The following is a 16,956-nucleotide window of genomic DNA, read 5'->3' as shown; positions in this document are numbered from 1 at the left end:
TTATATAAAAAATTCACACAACTCGGTTCTCAAAAATGGGTGTATTTAATTCAGGATATTGTAGATAATTACAATAATACAGTTCATTCATCAACAAAATCAAAACCATCAGAAACATTTACAAAATTAGAATATGAAAAGGAGATTAATTTGAGAAAGCCCAAGTTTAAAGTTGGTGATATTGTAAGAATATACAAATGGAAAAGTCATTTTGAGAAAGGTTATACACAAAAATGGACTCGTGAATTATTTAAAATCATTGATGTAATGGATACAGTCCCTTGGACCTACAAATTATATGATTTAAATGGAGAAGAAATCTTGGGTTCATTTTACTCGCAAGAATTACAAAAAACACAAGTAAGCAGATAATACCCTTGAAAATAATAAATAAATAAATAAAATGTAATGGGGATACGTTTTTAAATCTGTGAACCCCAAACACAGAATCCCACAACTTTTTAGTTGGGGCTTAACTTTTGTGTGTGTATAATGGGGATACGTTTTTAAATCTGTGAACCCCAAACACAGAATCCCACAACTTTTCAGTTGGGGCTTAACTTTTGTGTGTGTATAATGGGGATACGTTTTTAAATCTGTGAACCCCAAACACAGAATCCCTCAACTTTCCAGTTGGGGCTTAACTTTTGTGTATGTGTGAGTGAGTCATAATAATATACAAACCCTAACCCAACCCCATCCCTAACCCAAACCCATCCCTAACCCAAACCCATCCCTAACCCAACCCCATCCCTAACCCAACCCATTCCCAACCCAACCCCATCCCTAACCCAACCCAATCCCTAACCCAACCCCATCCCTAACCCAACCCCATCCCTAACCCAACCCCATCCCTAACCCAACCCCATCCCTAACCCTCACATTCAAAATCCCAACCCTAACCCAACCCCATCCCTAACCCAACCCCAACCCATCCCTAACCCTCACATTCAAAATCCCAACCCTAACCCAATCCCATCCCTAACCCAACCCCAACCCTCACATTCAAAATCCCAACCCGAACCCAACCCCATCCCTAACCCAACCCCAACCCTAACCCTCACATTCAAAATCCCAACCCTAACCCAACCCCATCCCTAACCCAACCCCATCCCTAACCCTCACATTCAAAATCCCACCCAAACCCTAACATAATCTTTTTTTTCTTCTTTTTTAAAAATATGTATTTCATTTTTTTTTTTTTTCCTCTTCTTCCAATTCTGTCTTTCAAGGCTTTCAAGTTTGAAGAAGTAGAAATGGGAAGAAAGAATTTTCCAGCATTTTCTTCCTCGAACTTTCTTGATATTGCTTAAATCAAGCGTCATTAAACAAAGAACATTGTTCATTGCTTTAGAATCCAAAGAGTCTCCAAGATGGACCCCACAGGTAGAGTCTCCAAAATAAAACCAACTTTCCAAGTTCCCAAGGTATAACCACATTCCTGTTGAGCCTCCAAGATAGGTATCACATTCCGAGTCATCAAAACAAAACCCCCATTCCGAGTCTCCAAAAATATAACCATCTTTCCAAGTCCCCAAGGTAGAACCACAATTTTCAGAAATATTTGGGGTTTCCGTGATAAGTCTCACATAGTATAACTGCGGACCATCAGGGAAAACTTCCCTTTCCCAATTTTTTAGGGTTTCTATGATGTGTCTCACATAGTATAACTGCGGACCATCAGGGAGAACTCTCCTTGCCCAATTTTTTAGGGTTTCTATGATGTGTCTCACATAGTATAACTGCGGACCATCAGGGAGAATTCCCATTTCACAATTTTTTAGGGTTTCTATGATGTGTCTCACATAGTATAACTGCGGACCATCAGGGAGAACTCTCCTTGCCCAATTTTTTAGGGTTTCTATGATGTGTCTCACATAGTATAACTGCGGACCATCAGGGAGAATTCCCATTTCACAATTTTTTAGGGTTTCTATGATGTGTCTCACATAGTATAACTGCGGACCATCAGGGAGAACTCTCCTTGCCCAATTTTTTAGGGTTTCTATGATGTGTCTCACATAGTATAACTGCGGACCATCAGGGAGAATTCCCGTTTCCCAATTTTTTAGGGTTTCTATGATGTGTCTCACATAGTATAACTGCGGACCATCAGGGAGAACTCCCCTTTCCCAATTTTCAGAAATTTGTGGGTCTCCAATGTATGACTTGTATTCTGGCTCATCAAGGTAGAACTTGTTCAGTGGGTTTTGTTTTGATAACTCACAACAAGTATCATCATGGTAAAACTCTTTTTCAGGATTTTGTGGATCTCCAAGGTATAACTCTTTGGCTGGGTCATCAAGGTAGAACTCGTTCTGGGGGTCTTGGTTGTTCAAAATGTCTTCAAACAAAAAAATAACTTCATCCCAAGTTGTGTTAAAAGCAGAATTTTCATTTCGTATCTCAGATACAATTTCCTGTGAAAGAAAATAACAATGTATTAATTTAATACAATATTTTTATTTGTATAAATCAAGCTCTATGAATATTAAAATAAACTTTGTTAACTCTTACATGAGTCTCATCTAAAAAAAAAAAAAAAAAAAAAAAATTAAATAAATAAATAAATAAATAAACAAACTTACCTCCATTGATAAGAGGTTCGAGTCCAGTTCATCAATCTGAAGGTTGAGTTCTACACAGGTAGTAGGACTCCAAGGAATAGCAAAGTTATCCCATTCCATTTCGGCATAGGAGTCCATTCTCAAGTGAAGCAGAAAGCGTGTTTGAAAAAGCCTGTGTGGTCGGTGCCTTTTATAAGAAGGGCTGGGTGTGTGTCATTTCCTGTGGAAATTCCCTGGGCGTGTCTTAACTGGAAATGATGTGATGGAAATTCCCTGAAAATGATGTTATGTATTACCTGGAAATGATACAATGCTGAAGAGTTTATAAAGTGGGTGGGACCTAGCAAAAGTGGGCGGAGCTTAGCAAAAGGGGCGGGACATAGCAAAAAGTGGGCGTGGCTTAACAAAAAGTGGGCGGGGCTTAGTAAAAGGTGGGCGTGGCTTACCAAAAAGTGGGCGGGTTTTTTCCAAAAAGTGGACGGAGCTTAACAAAAGGTGGGCAGAGCCTACCAAAAAGTGTGTGGCACTGGAGGCGCTCAAATAAGAACATTGAGGGAGGTTTACCATTTTATCTTAGCTCAGTTAAAATATCTTAATAAAGAACCAAACTCAAACATATTTTTTGTTAATATATTAGATGGTGAAGAGAGTTGTAGGAGAATTAAATTATTTCCCACGCATAAACAAATATTTGTAGGGTCGTTGTTTGAGTGGGTTATATTCACCAGATGATATTAAGAGTAAAAGGTTAAAAGGTTCATAAGGTCAGAAGGATCACAGGTGTTTAAGTGGTCTAATGAATAAGGATAACATGTCAAAAGGTTAGAAGGTTCGTAAAGAACAGGGTGAGAGAAATAGAGGTCTTTAGGGGCAATGAGGGAGGGAAAGAATTAATATGGAAGTGAATGGGTCAAAGATTAATCTGCCAGATGATATGTAGAAGAAGGATGATAGGTCTATAAGAGAAAACAAATATTTGTAGTGTTTGAGTGGTCTAATGAACAACATTAAGGATAGGTACTACAGACAAAAGGTTTATAAAGATGAGGGTGGGAGAAATAGAGGTGTTTATGATTTTTGAAAAAGACAAGGGGGTAAATGACATTAGATAGGGATTTCCCATGTTAAACGGAGGTGTCCCAGAAGCAACATTATTACACTACTCACGTTTGTGTTTGGGGGAACTGGGGATTGAAGTTTTTGAGTTCCGAAATCGTTCATGAAGTCATTCCGAAAAAGGAACAGATTCAGATTTTGCTTTTACATTTACAATACGATTGTAATTGCGCAAAACTTTTTCCAAGTCAATCTTATCACAGGCTTATCAACAGGTGCAGTACAACAGGTGTTTTAGTGAAATACAAATCCCTTCACAGCATGGTATGTACAAACCCTGCACGGACAAACATCAGAAATACCACCCGCCTCACCATTGTGATGTTACCAAAGAGATTTCCTGAGAATGTTGCAGTAGCTTTGAGCAACTTTCCATCTGCAATGTTTCCTTGCTGCAGGTTGGAACACTGGACGCTGCAAACATATGTGGACAGACCCAGAAAATCAGGAAACACATACTGCCCGGAAACATGGAGGCATCACTACTTAGAGTAAGATATTGGCTTTGTAGTTCACTTCACATTCCTTCTTTCCTGGAAGTCCTAGCAGTGTCCATGTGTTTTTGTTTTTTTTAACTCTCCCACCCTTCCCATGCCTTCTCCCCCCAAGCCCTCTCCCTCCCACAGATCTCCCGATGTCCCTGCTCTCCATCTTGTCTCCTGCTCCCTTTATCATATGTTTCATGTTTTATGTGTCAGTTTGTCCTTTTGTGATCAATGTTAGCTCTTACACGAGCCTCGATCTTGTATACAAAAAAAAGTATTGTATTCATATTGTATTGTATTGTATTATCTAATATGGTGAGGGCTCCAGAAGAAAGAAAACCCACAACACTTGAATGAGAGGATCCAGCAACCAACCAACAACTCCACCGCTCAAATATGGACAATAGCAACACCTTTAAATATGTCAAGACAATGGAGCCTGGAGGTGATAACCACAGTGGAATGCCCTGGGTTTAAGATTCCGATGGGATGTTAGAGCCTTGGTTCTACCGAACCGGTTTATTGGCAAGGGCCGTGCTGGCCGGTTTGCCATCATCCTTCTCCCAGCAGTAGTTAGAGCAAGAATTTGTAAGTTGGTCAGGGTGCCGGCGATAGCTCACCTACTCTTTGTGAAGGACACAGTAGGTGGTGCAGACTGCACCATCCTCTAGAGTCGAGACCGTCCTGACAGACAGACCGGGTTATAATTGAAAGCCAGCACAATTTGAATTTATCCTCAAATCGACTGAGTCACCTGGTGCACGGGCACCTATTGCTGCAACGTTTACCCATCGGGTTCATAAACCCGATGAGCAATGGGCCCAAAGCAGAAATACATGTTGCACATGTCAAGCATTGAATTCCCCAATGAACTGAACCACGATTATGGCCCAGCCCCGGTTTACAATATTGTGAGCGGAAATGCGCTGAAGAACAGAAAAGACTACCGAGCCCAAAAACACGAGTGCGAGCCCATTAGCCGACGGATTTCACACATCATACATGAACACAGATTAGCCAAAATCACAACACTTTTACTGGCAGCCATAAAATGGCCTTCTTCATTTTAGCACAATAATTTGTTATAATCCCACCAGAGTGAGCAGCTGACTGCAGAAATAACAAGAAAAAGAGCAATCAGAGATTTCAAACCCTCGCCAGGATGTATTTTCTGTGGTTTTTAAGGCTTTTGTGTTCAAACAAATATGGCGGGAGAACCACGTGACTGAGGACGTCATCATTATTTTCTTTCTCCACCAATTTATGCTTACATGACGCTCAATAAATTTCATCTTGATAGGATGAGGTTTTGTACTTGTCGAATTATGATGTCATAATGGAGGCACCTATGACATCATTAACATATTTTATTCCCCATAGAGAGTTCTTTACAATGAGCCATGTCTCAATTTTTTTATTCAGCACTTTCAGAGATATAGAGGTGCAAATTTTTCGTGTTTACCAAAATGGCGGCTGAACCACGTGACCTATGACGTCATAAGTATCATTAAAAAACTATACAGGTGGAGTTGCACCTTTGGTGAAATTTTCCTGTCAATCGGACCAACGGTTGCAGAGAAAATCATATTGATTCTGAGCAGACAAACAAACAGACAAACAAACAGACAGACAAACAGACAAACAAACAGACAGACAAACAGACAGACAAACAGACAAACAAACAGAAAGACAAACAGACAAACAAACAGACAGAGAAACAGACAAACAAACAGACAAACGGACTCAAATGCAATACCCTCTCCTCTGGCGAGGGTAACTAGAGAGTCCGTAGAACACCTTACCCCACACAGTCTTGAGAAACAAGGACTTGGGCGGGGGTCTTTGAGCAGCAAATTTGATTTGTCGTGATGACGTAAATTGCCGTAATATTTTGTCCAAGTACTGCTAAACGGAAGGTTTTTGAAAGTGTAAAAAATGCAAAAAAGGGGATTTGTGTTCTACCGTGTTCAAGTATATAACTCATCGGGAAAATTTTTTTTTAATGTTGTAAAAAAAAAACAATTTGGAAGTTTACCGCCGTTGGTGAAGCGTCTTTTACACCACCTTATTTAACATGTGAAGGACACCATTCGTTCTTCATGCTTGTTGTTTGTGTCCTTTATAACATCCCCGAAACAGTTTTTTGGGGATGTTATAAAAAAAGTTTCCAATTTGAAATGATTTTCCATTTTGTTTCACAGACAGGAAGACAGACTTTTAAAAAATTACCATTCCTCGGTGTGCATGTGCGATCGGGACAAATTGAGAGCTTGATAAACTACAGGTTCATTTTCTGATTTTCAAAATATTACATTCAATTGAAATCAAGTTGTTCCTCGATCATAAACTGACGTTTGTAGACAGATAGACAGACAGAAGTGACCCAATTGCTTAACCCCGCTTTACGCTTCGCGCGCGTGGGGTAACTACATGTGCTATATCGCGGTACTTTCTCTGACAAACTGAAATGCCAAGTCATGCAGATGTAAAGTTCTTGTCGCTTACCTAATTTATTTTTTTTGTACACAAGATCGAGGCTCGTGTAAGAGCTAACATTAATCACAAACTAGAGAGGTTCCAGGGAACCTGAACTCAACTGGTCTATATCAATATGGTTAGAATATGCATAATAGAACCACAAACTATATAGTTTATATATGACAAAAATTGATTTTTCAATATGGCCGCCCTGCCGCGCCCATTTTTGGGCGTGCAACGCCCAAATGCAATCCCAAACTAGTTTATGTCTTAAAGATGCTGCATAACAAGTTTCATCAAATTTAATCAATATTTGTGACTTTTAGAGCGTAGACGTCAAATTGTTGACAGACGACAGACAGACAGACAGACAGACAGACGACAGATGGACGACGGATGACGGACACTGGGTGTCGACAAAAACTCAGCTGGACATAGTCCAGTTGAGTTAATAAAACAAACTGACACATAAAACATAAGATAAAGGGAGCGGGAGACAAGATGGGGAGAGAGAGGGAAGCACACAAGCACAACAGTAGAGAACAGGGACATCGGGAGATCTGTGGGAGGGAGAGGGCTTGGGGGGAGGAGGCATGGGAAGGTGGGGGTGGGGGGGCGGTGAGTGGGAGAGGTATAAAACATATGAACACTGCAAGAACTTCCAGGAAAGAAGTTGGAATTTCAAAAAAAGTGTATCTGGGGTGAATTAGCAGGGGTAGAAAAGATCAAGGTTTCGGATGGGGGAACATAAGAGATGGTGGTGAACAGCTGTTTTAAAGACCTGGAGGGAGGAGTGGGATTGAATATAATGAGGGAGTTTGTTCCAGAGGCGGGAGAAAAGAGGAATGAAAGTGTGAAGGTGAGCAGAGAGTCTTGATTTTCGCAGTTTTTAAATGACATTTAATTTGATTTTTTGTTTGTTTGTTTTTTTTGTATACAGGATCGAGGCTCGTGAAAGAGCTAACATTTATCACACAAAAAAAATCAAACAGACACACAAAGTATATAATAAGGGGAGCGGTAGACAATATGGGGAGAGAGGGGGAAGCACACACACACACAACATTTGAGAGCAGGGACATTGGGAGATCTGTGGGAGGGAGAGGGCTTGGGGGGAGGAGGCGTGGAAATGAGTATGGGGTAGAAGTATAAAACACAAGGACACTGCAAGGACTTCCAGGAAAGAAGTTGGTATTTCAAAAAAGTGGATCTGGGGTGAAATTAGCAGGGGTAGAAAAGATCAAGGTTTTGGATGGGGGAAGATAAGAGATGGTGGTGAACAGCTGTTTTAAAGACGTGGAGGGAGGAGTGGGATTGAAGAGAGTGAGGGAGTTTGTTCCAGAGGCGGGAGAAAAGAGGAATGAAGGAGTGAAGGTGAGCAGCGAGTCTTGATTTTGGCAGTTTAACCATAAGAGGGTTGCAGGCAGATCTTGTGCGACCTGTAGGAATATTTGGGGGACAGAGCACAGAGAGAGCTGGGGGAGCAAGGCCAGAGAGGAGTCGGTCGAAGACAGAAAGACCACCAACCTCCCTGCGGTGAGTGAGTGAAAGGCCCTCGGAGTTAGCTTCATCGCGGGAGATTCCAATGATTCTGAAAGCTTTGGTTTCAACAGCGTGAAGTCGAGCTCGGTGTGAGGCAGGAGCACCAGCCCAGAGGGGAGAGCAGTATTCCATTGAGCTGTGGATGAAAGCCTTGTATGTGGTGAGGAGCTCAGGTGTGCCACGGAAGGACTTCGCACGATGGAGGATGCCCAGTCGGCGACTGGCTTTGGAGGCCAGCTTGGAAATGTGGTTTTCCCAGGAAAGATCATGGCGACCGCCGCCCGCTGCCTGAGCCTCCTCCAGAGCCCGCCCGCTGACGGCAAGTACGACGCCATCAAGGCACTTCTTCTGGGCGCTTTCGCCCTCTCCCCGGCTGAACGCGCACGACGCCTGCTCGACCTTCCTGAGCTCGGCGATACGCGCCTGTCCGAACGTATGGACTACATGCTCGCGTTGCTCGGCGAGCACCCCTCGGATTTCCTTTTCCGAGAGCTTTTTCTCCGCCAGCTCCCGGCCCAGGTACGGGTCGCCCTGGCAAGCACGACCATCGAAAACCCCCGCGACCTCGCCAGGGAGGCCGACAAGATCTATTCGGCAAGCCAGCTCGTCGGAGCGGCGAGCCAGCTCGTCGGGGTGGCTGCCGGGAGCCCGCCCTCCGCCCAGTCGGCGCCCGCGGCGCAGTTTCCCGCCCACCCGCCTGACGCCCGCGACGCAGCTTCCTTCCCGGAGGCCGCCGAGCCTGCGCGACTGGCAGCGGCGACGCCGTGTCGCCCGGTCCCGACGCGTCGACCAGAGCCCCCGCCAGACCCGGCCTGGTGTTATTTCCACGCCAGGTTCGGGCGGCGGGCCCGATCATGTCGACCCCCGTGCACGTTCGGCAAGTCGGGAAACGGTCGGGCCGGCGCTCACTACCAGCCATGAGCGCCGGCCGTTCCGGAAGCCTGCTATTCATCGTGGACCAAGCGTCGGGGCGGCGTTTTCTCTGCGACACCGGCGCTCAGCTGAGCGTCATTCCCGCTTCGGCGGAGGACAGGCGGGCCGCCATTTGCGGCCCCTCCTTAATCGCGGCCAACAGCTCCGCCATCCGCACCTTCGGCCCACGCACCGTCGCCCTCCGCTTCGGCAGCCAGCTCTTTCGCTGGGAGTTCGTGACGGCGGACGTCCCCATGGCTTTGCTCGGTGCCGATTTCCTTTGCGCCCATGGGCTGCTGGTCGACGTTAAATGCCGGCGTCTCGTCAACGCCAAAACTTTCAGCTCGCTGGCGTGCGCCTTGAGCCGTTCCATGCCCACCGAGCTTTCCTGCGTCCTCCCGTTGGCAGACGACTTCGCGCGTCTCCTCGCGGAGTTCCCGGCCCTCACGCGACCGACGTTTTCGGCCGTCGCGGTGCGTCACGGCATCGAGCATCATATTCCCACTACGGGCCCGCCGGTGTACGCCTGAGCTCGCCGTCTCGACCCAGCCAAACTCGCCGTCGCCAAGGCCGAGTTCGCCGTGCTGGAGCGCCTCGGCATCGTGCGGTGCTCCGACAGCACCTGGGCCTCGCCGCTGCACATCGTCCCGAAGCCGGGGGGCGGATGGCGGCCATGCGGCGACTACCGCTGCCTCAACGACGCCACTACCCCCGACAGGTACCCCGTCCCGCACATCCAGGATTTTTCCGCCCGGTTGGCGGGGCGGACCATTTTTTCAAAAGTGGACCTGATTCGGGGGTACCACCAGGTGCCCATCCGCCCGGCCGACATCCCGAAGACGGCCGTTATTACACCCTTCGGCCTCTTCGAATTCCTCCGGATGCCCTTCGGCCTCAAAAACGCGGCACAGGCGTTCCAGCGCCTGATGGACGGCGTGCTGCGCAACTTGCCGTTCCTCTTTACCTACCTGGACGACATCCTCGTCGCCAGCACGTCCAGAGCCGAGCACCTCCTCCACCTCCGGACGCTGTTCGGCTGCCTCAGCGAGCACGGCTTGATCGTCAACCTGGCCAAATGTCACTTTGATGCGGCGACGATCGACCTTTTGGGCCACCGCATCACCCGGAACGGCGCCGTGCCGCTACCGGCCAAAGTCGAGGCCATCGCCGCTTTCCCGCTCCCCCGCTCCGTCAAGGCGCTGCAGGAGTTCCTCGGGATGGTGAACTTTTATCACCGCTTCGTGCCCGGAGCTGCGCAACTCATGCGGCCCTTGTACACCGCCCTCCGCGGCCAGCCGGCGAAGCGCGACGTCGTCTGGTCCACGGACATGGACGCTGCTTTCACCGGCGCGAAACGGGCCCTCGCCAACGCCATGCTGCTGGCCCACCCGGTACCCCATGCTCCCATCGCCCTCACCACGGACGCCTCCGACTACGCCGTGGGCGCGGTTCATGAACAATGGGTAAACGGGGCCTGGCAGCCGCTCACGTTCTTCAGCCGGCAACTCCTGCCCAACGAGTTGAAGTACAGCACTTTCGACCGCGAGCTCCTCGGGCTGTACCTGGCCGTCCACCATTTTCGCCACCTCCTGGAGGGCCGCCCGTTCACGGCCTTTGTCGACCACAAGCCATTGATTTTCGCCATGGCCAAGGTCACGGAGCCATGGTCGGCCCGCCAGCAGCGCCACCTCTCCGCCGTGTCGGAATACACCACAGACATCCGGCACGTCGCCGGAAAGGACAACGCCGTGGCCGACTGCCTTTCTCGAGCCAGCGCCAACGCCGTCCACCTCGGCGTCGATTTCGCCCTGATGGCGATGGACCAGGCCACAGACGGCACGGTGCAGGCGCTCCGGGTGGCGGACACGGGCCTCCGCTTGGCTGACGTCCCCTTCGCAGACACGGTCCTGCTTTGTGACGTCTCCCAAGGCCGACCTCGCCCCGTTGTGCCGGTCACCTGGCGGCGTCGCATTTTTGCTTCGCTCCACGGCCTCTCTCACTCGGGCCGGAAGGCGTCCCAGAGGCTGGTGTCGGCACGTTTCGTCTGGCACGGGTTGCGACGGGACGTCCGCGACTGGGCCAACGCCTGCACACCCTGCCAGCGGGCCAAGGTCCACCGTCACACCCAGGCTCCGCTGGCTCCTTTCAACGTGCCCGAGCGACGTTTCGACCACGTCCACGTCCACGTGGACCTGGTGGGTCCCCTTCCCCCATCGCAGGGGTTCACCCACCTGCTTACCATGGTGGACAGGACCACCAGGTGGCCGGAGGCCGTGCCCCTCGCCTCCACCACCACCGCCGACGTGGCCCAGGCGTTCATCGCCACCTGGGTCGCGTGTTTCGGCACACCGGCGGACATCTCGTCGGACCGCGGCCCACAGTTCACGTCCGAACTGTGGGGCGCGGTCGCCCGCACGTTGGGCGTTACCCTGCACCGCACCACGGCCTACCACCCCCAGGCCAACGGGTTGTGCGAGCGGTTCCACCGCTCCATGAAGGCCGCACTCATGGCCGGCCTCCAGGACGACGGCTGGGCCGGCCGGCTCCCGTGGGTCCTTTTGGGCCTCCGCACGGCTCCAAAGGAGGACCTCCAGGCGTCCACCGCCGAGCTGGTGTACGGCCAGGCCCTCCACGTCCCGGGCGAGTTCGTGCCCAACGCCACCAGCCCCCGGTCCGCCACGCGCCAGCGCACGGACTTCCAGGAGGCCGCCCAACGTTTCGCCCCGGTGCCCACGTCCTGCCACGGCGACCCCCAATCCTACGTCCCCCCCAGCACTCCGCATGGCGGAGTACGTCTTTGTGCGCCACGACGTGCACCGGGGGCCGCTCCGGCCACCATACGATGGACCCTTCCGGGTCCTACGACAGGACAACAAGTCCTTCGTCGTCAGCATCGGCGGCCGGGGGGACCGGATTTCGGTGGACCGCCTCAAGCTGGCCCACATGGACGTCGGCCAGCCGCCACGGCTGGCTCTCCCACCGCGGCGCGGCCGCCCCCCATCCACTGCACCCCCCGTCCGGCCACCCGCCACCACACCGGACCCCCCCCCCCCCCCCCCGCGACTGGCCAGGGGTCGTTTCGGTCGGGTCATCCGGACCCCCCTCAGGTTGACCTTCCTGGACCAAGTCGATTCTGGGGGGGCGTGTGTAGCGACCCATGGGTCCCCCAAAGCTCGAGACCAGCAACATAATCTCCTTGCCCCAGCCGGTGACGTAACCGGCGGACAAACCGCGGCGCCGAGGTTATAATTGCTTGCACCTGTCGGTCACATGACCACCAAAGCGTCCCTCGCCTGAGAGGCGTGGCTTTGGTTCTGACGTATGCTTTTTGGCTTGGATTATATGTATGCGAACCCGATAAACGGGCTTTCAGAGTTCCCGAGTTGATTATACATTAAACATCTTCTCGGACGAGTTTGTGTCTTGCCCGTCACTTTGTCCGTCTCAAGGAGGAGCACTGCTCCTTCAATAGCCTATTTTACTCCAGGGGTCCCAGGATTACCCACCCAAAATATCGTTGCGATCCCTTCAACCATTTTTGCGGTACCTGGGAACGGAAGGACGGACAGATGGACGGACATTGGGTGAATTATAGTAAGATGAAAGTTTATAACAAAAAAGCTGGACTTACTAGTCGGTAGAGCCGACGTCGTTTGGACAACGCTATAACATCTCTCCCACGCCGTCTGTAATCGTCACGTGATGTCTACAGACCAATGCACCCTTCCAATGGTCGAGGTCACATGACAATTTGCACGCTTCTTCTTCACTTCAACAATTGCCGTGACCAAGGTGAGTGGATTATTGCCGAAACGTTGGCTCTACCAACTAGGAAGTCCAGCTTTTTCAATTATAACCTTTTACTTGCCTAACTCAGTTATTCGTGCCATTTCCAAGCCATTCTTTGCTGTGGATATAATTAAGTCACCGACACAATGTAAATGTCCTTCTCTTGCTCTTTCTAGTGCCCCTTCCAGATGCTGTTCAAAATTGAGGAATAAAGATGGCATTATGTTGTGTATGACTTCCATAACTTTACAGCCAAGGAAGGGAGTAATACGGGACTTTCAAAATGACGTATTCTGCCCCCAGAATGTTCGGCACACATGCACAGAAACTCCAGGAAGTGGTGACGTTCAGGGCATCATAAAGTATATCGTGTGTGAGAGATAAGGATTGTTACCTAAAATGGCTCAAAAGCTTCTGAAAGAAGCTGAAAGTACTTGGAAAGTATCTGATAGAAAGGACTGTGCCTCCGCACAACAAAATACTTGGAGAACTTTCTCAGCTAGCTGAACTTGCAGCTGCTCATAGTACAAACTCCCGACCATGTGGTTCGCTGCAAGGCATGAGTGGAGGGATGTGTGCGATACAAATCCCCGAAGGATCAATACCAGCAAATGTACTGTGTATCTGGATTAGGTGTTTCTGAACACCGAAGGGAAGGACCTATCTGGGGCTTGCGAATCCATGGGGAGGAGGAAAGTCCTCCTGTGGAAATGCCCCGCTAAGTGCGGTGAGAAAAGCAGTACCATTGTTATGATGTCGTTGGTATCCAGAGTATCCCGGGCAGTGACGGCACTTTCCCCAAGCTTAATGGCTGTGTCAAGTGTTTGTCTCGTCAGTATGTCCATCTGTGTGTGTGTGTGTGTGTCAGCTCCATTACGAGCCTGAGACCTTGCATTTTAAAAAAAACAAAAAGTCCTTTCGCATTCTCTATCGAGAGTGCACTCTCATTCGACGAGCAGTATGATTCAGATACCATTGTGACAGCATTTGTGTATCAGGGTGCTGATTTCAAATGGCTTGAAGTGGTCATCAAGAAGAAGAAGAAACTGAGTGTTTGGACCAGAATGTGGTTTTGGAAGTCGGTGGTTCAAAACCTGTCATTGCCTCTCACCAACATTCGAGTCGTGAAGTTTCTTGTGGTCAATGAGACGGACATTGGCCTCTTTACTGCACCAACCACTGTCTCTATGTCTTTCAGCATGAACATTTCAACTCTGGGCCTGATTGGGATCATTCTTGACACGAATTTATGTGCTGGTTTTGGCTACGATTTTGAGAAACCCAGCATTGAACTTCACTGTTATGACAAAAAAATGAATGGACGATATGAAATATCAGCTATACCATGACACGGGCAGAGAGAAGGTCTTCCTTCGTGACCTCATCACCAAAATCAACAAAGACCTCCAGACCATGACTTTTTTTAACAATTGTTGCTTTTGACATAACATTTTCAACAAATCCTTATTATGAGTAATTCATAGAATATACCCCTATGTCTCTTGATTATCTTGTGCTGGACGTGATATACAGTACCTTCAGAAAGTATTCACACCCCTTGACTTTTTCACATTTCATTGTATTACTGCTGCAAATTAAAAAATGATTAAAATTGAAATTGTAGATCTCAATTGAGTCAATACTTGAGTGAATACTTCGTCGAAGTGCCTTTGGCAGCGATAACAGCTTTGAGTCTTCTTGGGTATGTCTGTATCAGCTTTGCACATGTAGATTTGGGGAGTTTCTCACATTCTTCCTTGCAGATTTGCTCAAGCTCTGTCAAGTTGGATGGGGAGCATTGGTGAACAGCAATCTTCAAGTCTTTCCACAGATTCTCAATGGGAATAAAGTCTGGGCTTTGGCTGGGCCACTAAAGGACTTTCACATTCTTGTTCTGAAGCCCTTCCAGTGTTGCTTTGGGTGTATGCTTGGAGGTCATTGTCCTGTTGGAATGTAAATCATCGACGCAGTCTGAGGTCCTTTGTACTCTGAAGCAGGTTCTCCTCAAGGACATTTCTGTATTTGGCTCCATTCATTGTTCCTTCTATCTTTACAAGTCTCCCAGTCCCTGCCACTGAAAAGCATCCCCATAGCATGATGCTACCACCATGTTTCACGGTCGGGATGGTTTTAGATTGGTGATGAGCTGTGATCAGTTTCTGCCAGATGTAGAGCTTTGCATTCAGGCCAAAGTGTTCGATTTTCGTCTCATCAGACCACAGAATATTTTGCCTCATGCTCTCAGATTCTTTCACGTACCTTTTTTCAAACTCCAGGTGTGCTGTCATGTGTCTTTTCTCACCAGTGGCTTCTGTCTGGCCACTCTCCCATAAAACCTAGATTTCTGAAGTGCTGCAGACATTAGTGCAGACAATGTTGCCCTTCTGGCAGGTTCTCCCATCTCAGCCAAGGAACTCTGTAGTTCTGTCAGAGTGGTCATTGGGTTCCTGTTTACCTCCCTGACCAAGATCCTTCTTGCCCGGTTGCTCAGTTTGGTCAGACGGCCAGTTCTAGGAAGAGTCTGGGTAGTTCCATATTTTTTCCATCTACTAATGATGAAGCTCATTGTGCTCTTGGGAACTTTCAACACCAGAAATTGTTTTATACCCTTCCCCTGATCTATGCCTCCTCACAATTCTATCTCAGAGTTCTGCGGACAGTTCCTTGGACTTCATGGTAGAGTTTCTGCTCTGACACGCACTGTCAACTGTGGGACCTTATGTAGAAAGGTGTGTTTCTTTCTAAATCATGTCCAATCAATTGAATTGGCCACAGGTGGACTTCAATCAAGTTGTAGAGACACCTCAAGGATGATCAAAGGAAATTGGATCCACCTGAGCTCAACTTGGAGTGTCGTAGTAAAGGGGGTGAATACTTTTCCTCAAATCTACCCAATTGACTCAAGACATTTCAGCTTTTCGTTTTTATTTATATTGTTGAAATTTCGAAAACAAAATTCCACTTTGACATTATGACGTATTATGTGTAGATTAGTGACAAAAATTAATCTCAATTTCATCAATTTTAAATTTAGGCTGTAACACAACGAAATGTGAAAAAGTAAAGAGGTGTGAATACTTCCAGAAGGCAATGTATGTACATGAGCTCAGGTGAGTAAAAGTCGTTGAAAGGAAAACATATGATAACTGCTGTGTACACAAACTCGGCTGAATATTTACACAAAAGGTTTCCTTATTGATCCCGTTTGCCACTCGGTGCCAGTTGAATTGCGAAGAAAGAAACTCTGTATTCAAATCGGATTCAGAGAAAACGTACAACTGCTCGTGTATTCTGTTAATTTTTTAATCCTGGATAAATAAATAGGCTTCCCTGTACTACGATTATGAGTTCAACACTTAAAAGCAGTTTTTAATGAAAAAGGGGCTTCATAAAACAGTTATTGAAAATGTAAACATCATTCGAGTGGCTTGGAAAGTGAAACATTTCTCGGGGAGTCTTGGGTGAGATTGCCGGTTATTTATGTGTGCCCAAAAGCAAGCACAGTTTTGCTTTTCCTCATCAAAATGCTGCACACCTGGAAGCCAAAGCAAACCTTCTTTACACGTGTCGCCACGGGGAGGGAGAGATGCGGGAACTGGGCAGAGATTCAAACCAGGTGTGATTTTTGTCACCAATCAAGATATGATAGAAAGAGAAGATAAAAATACTCCTGGGGCAATACCCCTGGCGCTCACCTGGGAGAATAAACACTATACTGCACTGACTAAAGGTATTTTAAACCAATTTCAGTGGTTGCTAGAAGACGGGACAGCATGTAGAATCATACGAACATAATCATAAGACTTTAAATAAACAAACAAAAATATACCTATTGTGGGGGGCAACCCCCCCCCCCCCACTACCACCCCGTGTACCTCCTCATACCCCAATTTTTCCAATGCCTTGAACAAAATTGGTTCATCACGGATGATTAAGGTTGTGGTGATGTTTCATCGAGATAGTGAGTGTAGATTCAGAGGAAGAAGCAAATTCCTATTTTGGGGGGTCAAACCTGGATCCACTTTGACCCCCTTTAGACCCCCGTCGACCCCGATTTTTTTAACGCC

At 47.9% G+C, this 16,956-nt stretch overlaps 1 protein-coding gene across 3 annotated transcripts in view; it reads right to left on the bottom strand.

Annotated features, from left to right (window-relative positions):
* Positions 1–16,956, bottom strand: part of LOC137420624 (uncharacterized) — a 118,168-nt gene that overhangs the window by 89,188 nt on the left and 12,024 nt on the right. For all 3 annotated transcript variants that reach the window (XR_013622510.1, XM_078772478.1, XM_078772479.1), the window contains exon 4: positions 3,998–4,097. Coding sequence is in view for 2 of the 3 variants with exons in the window: in XM_078772478.1 (XP_078628604.1) it covers positions 3,998–4,097 (100 nt within the window). In the remaining variant the exon portion in view is untranslated. The remainder of the gene's footprint in view (positions 1–3,997; positions 4,098–16,956) is intronic.

This window comes from Myxine glutinosa, chromosome 2 (assembly GCF_964187855.1).
Source record: "Myxine glutinosa chromosome 2, kmMyxGlut1.1, whole genome shotgun sequence".
Taxonomy (NCBI): domain Eukaryota; kingdom Metazoa; phylum Chordata; class Myxini; order Myxiniformes; family Myxinidae; genus Myxine; species Myxine glutinosa.
Note: the sequence above shows the minus strand (reverse complement) of the source record. Positions and strands in the feature narration are given on the sequence as shown.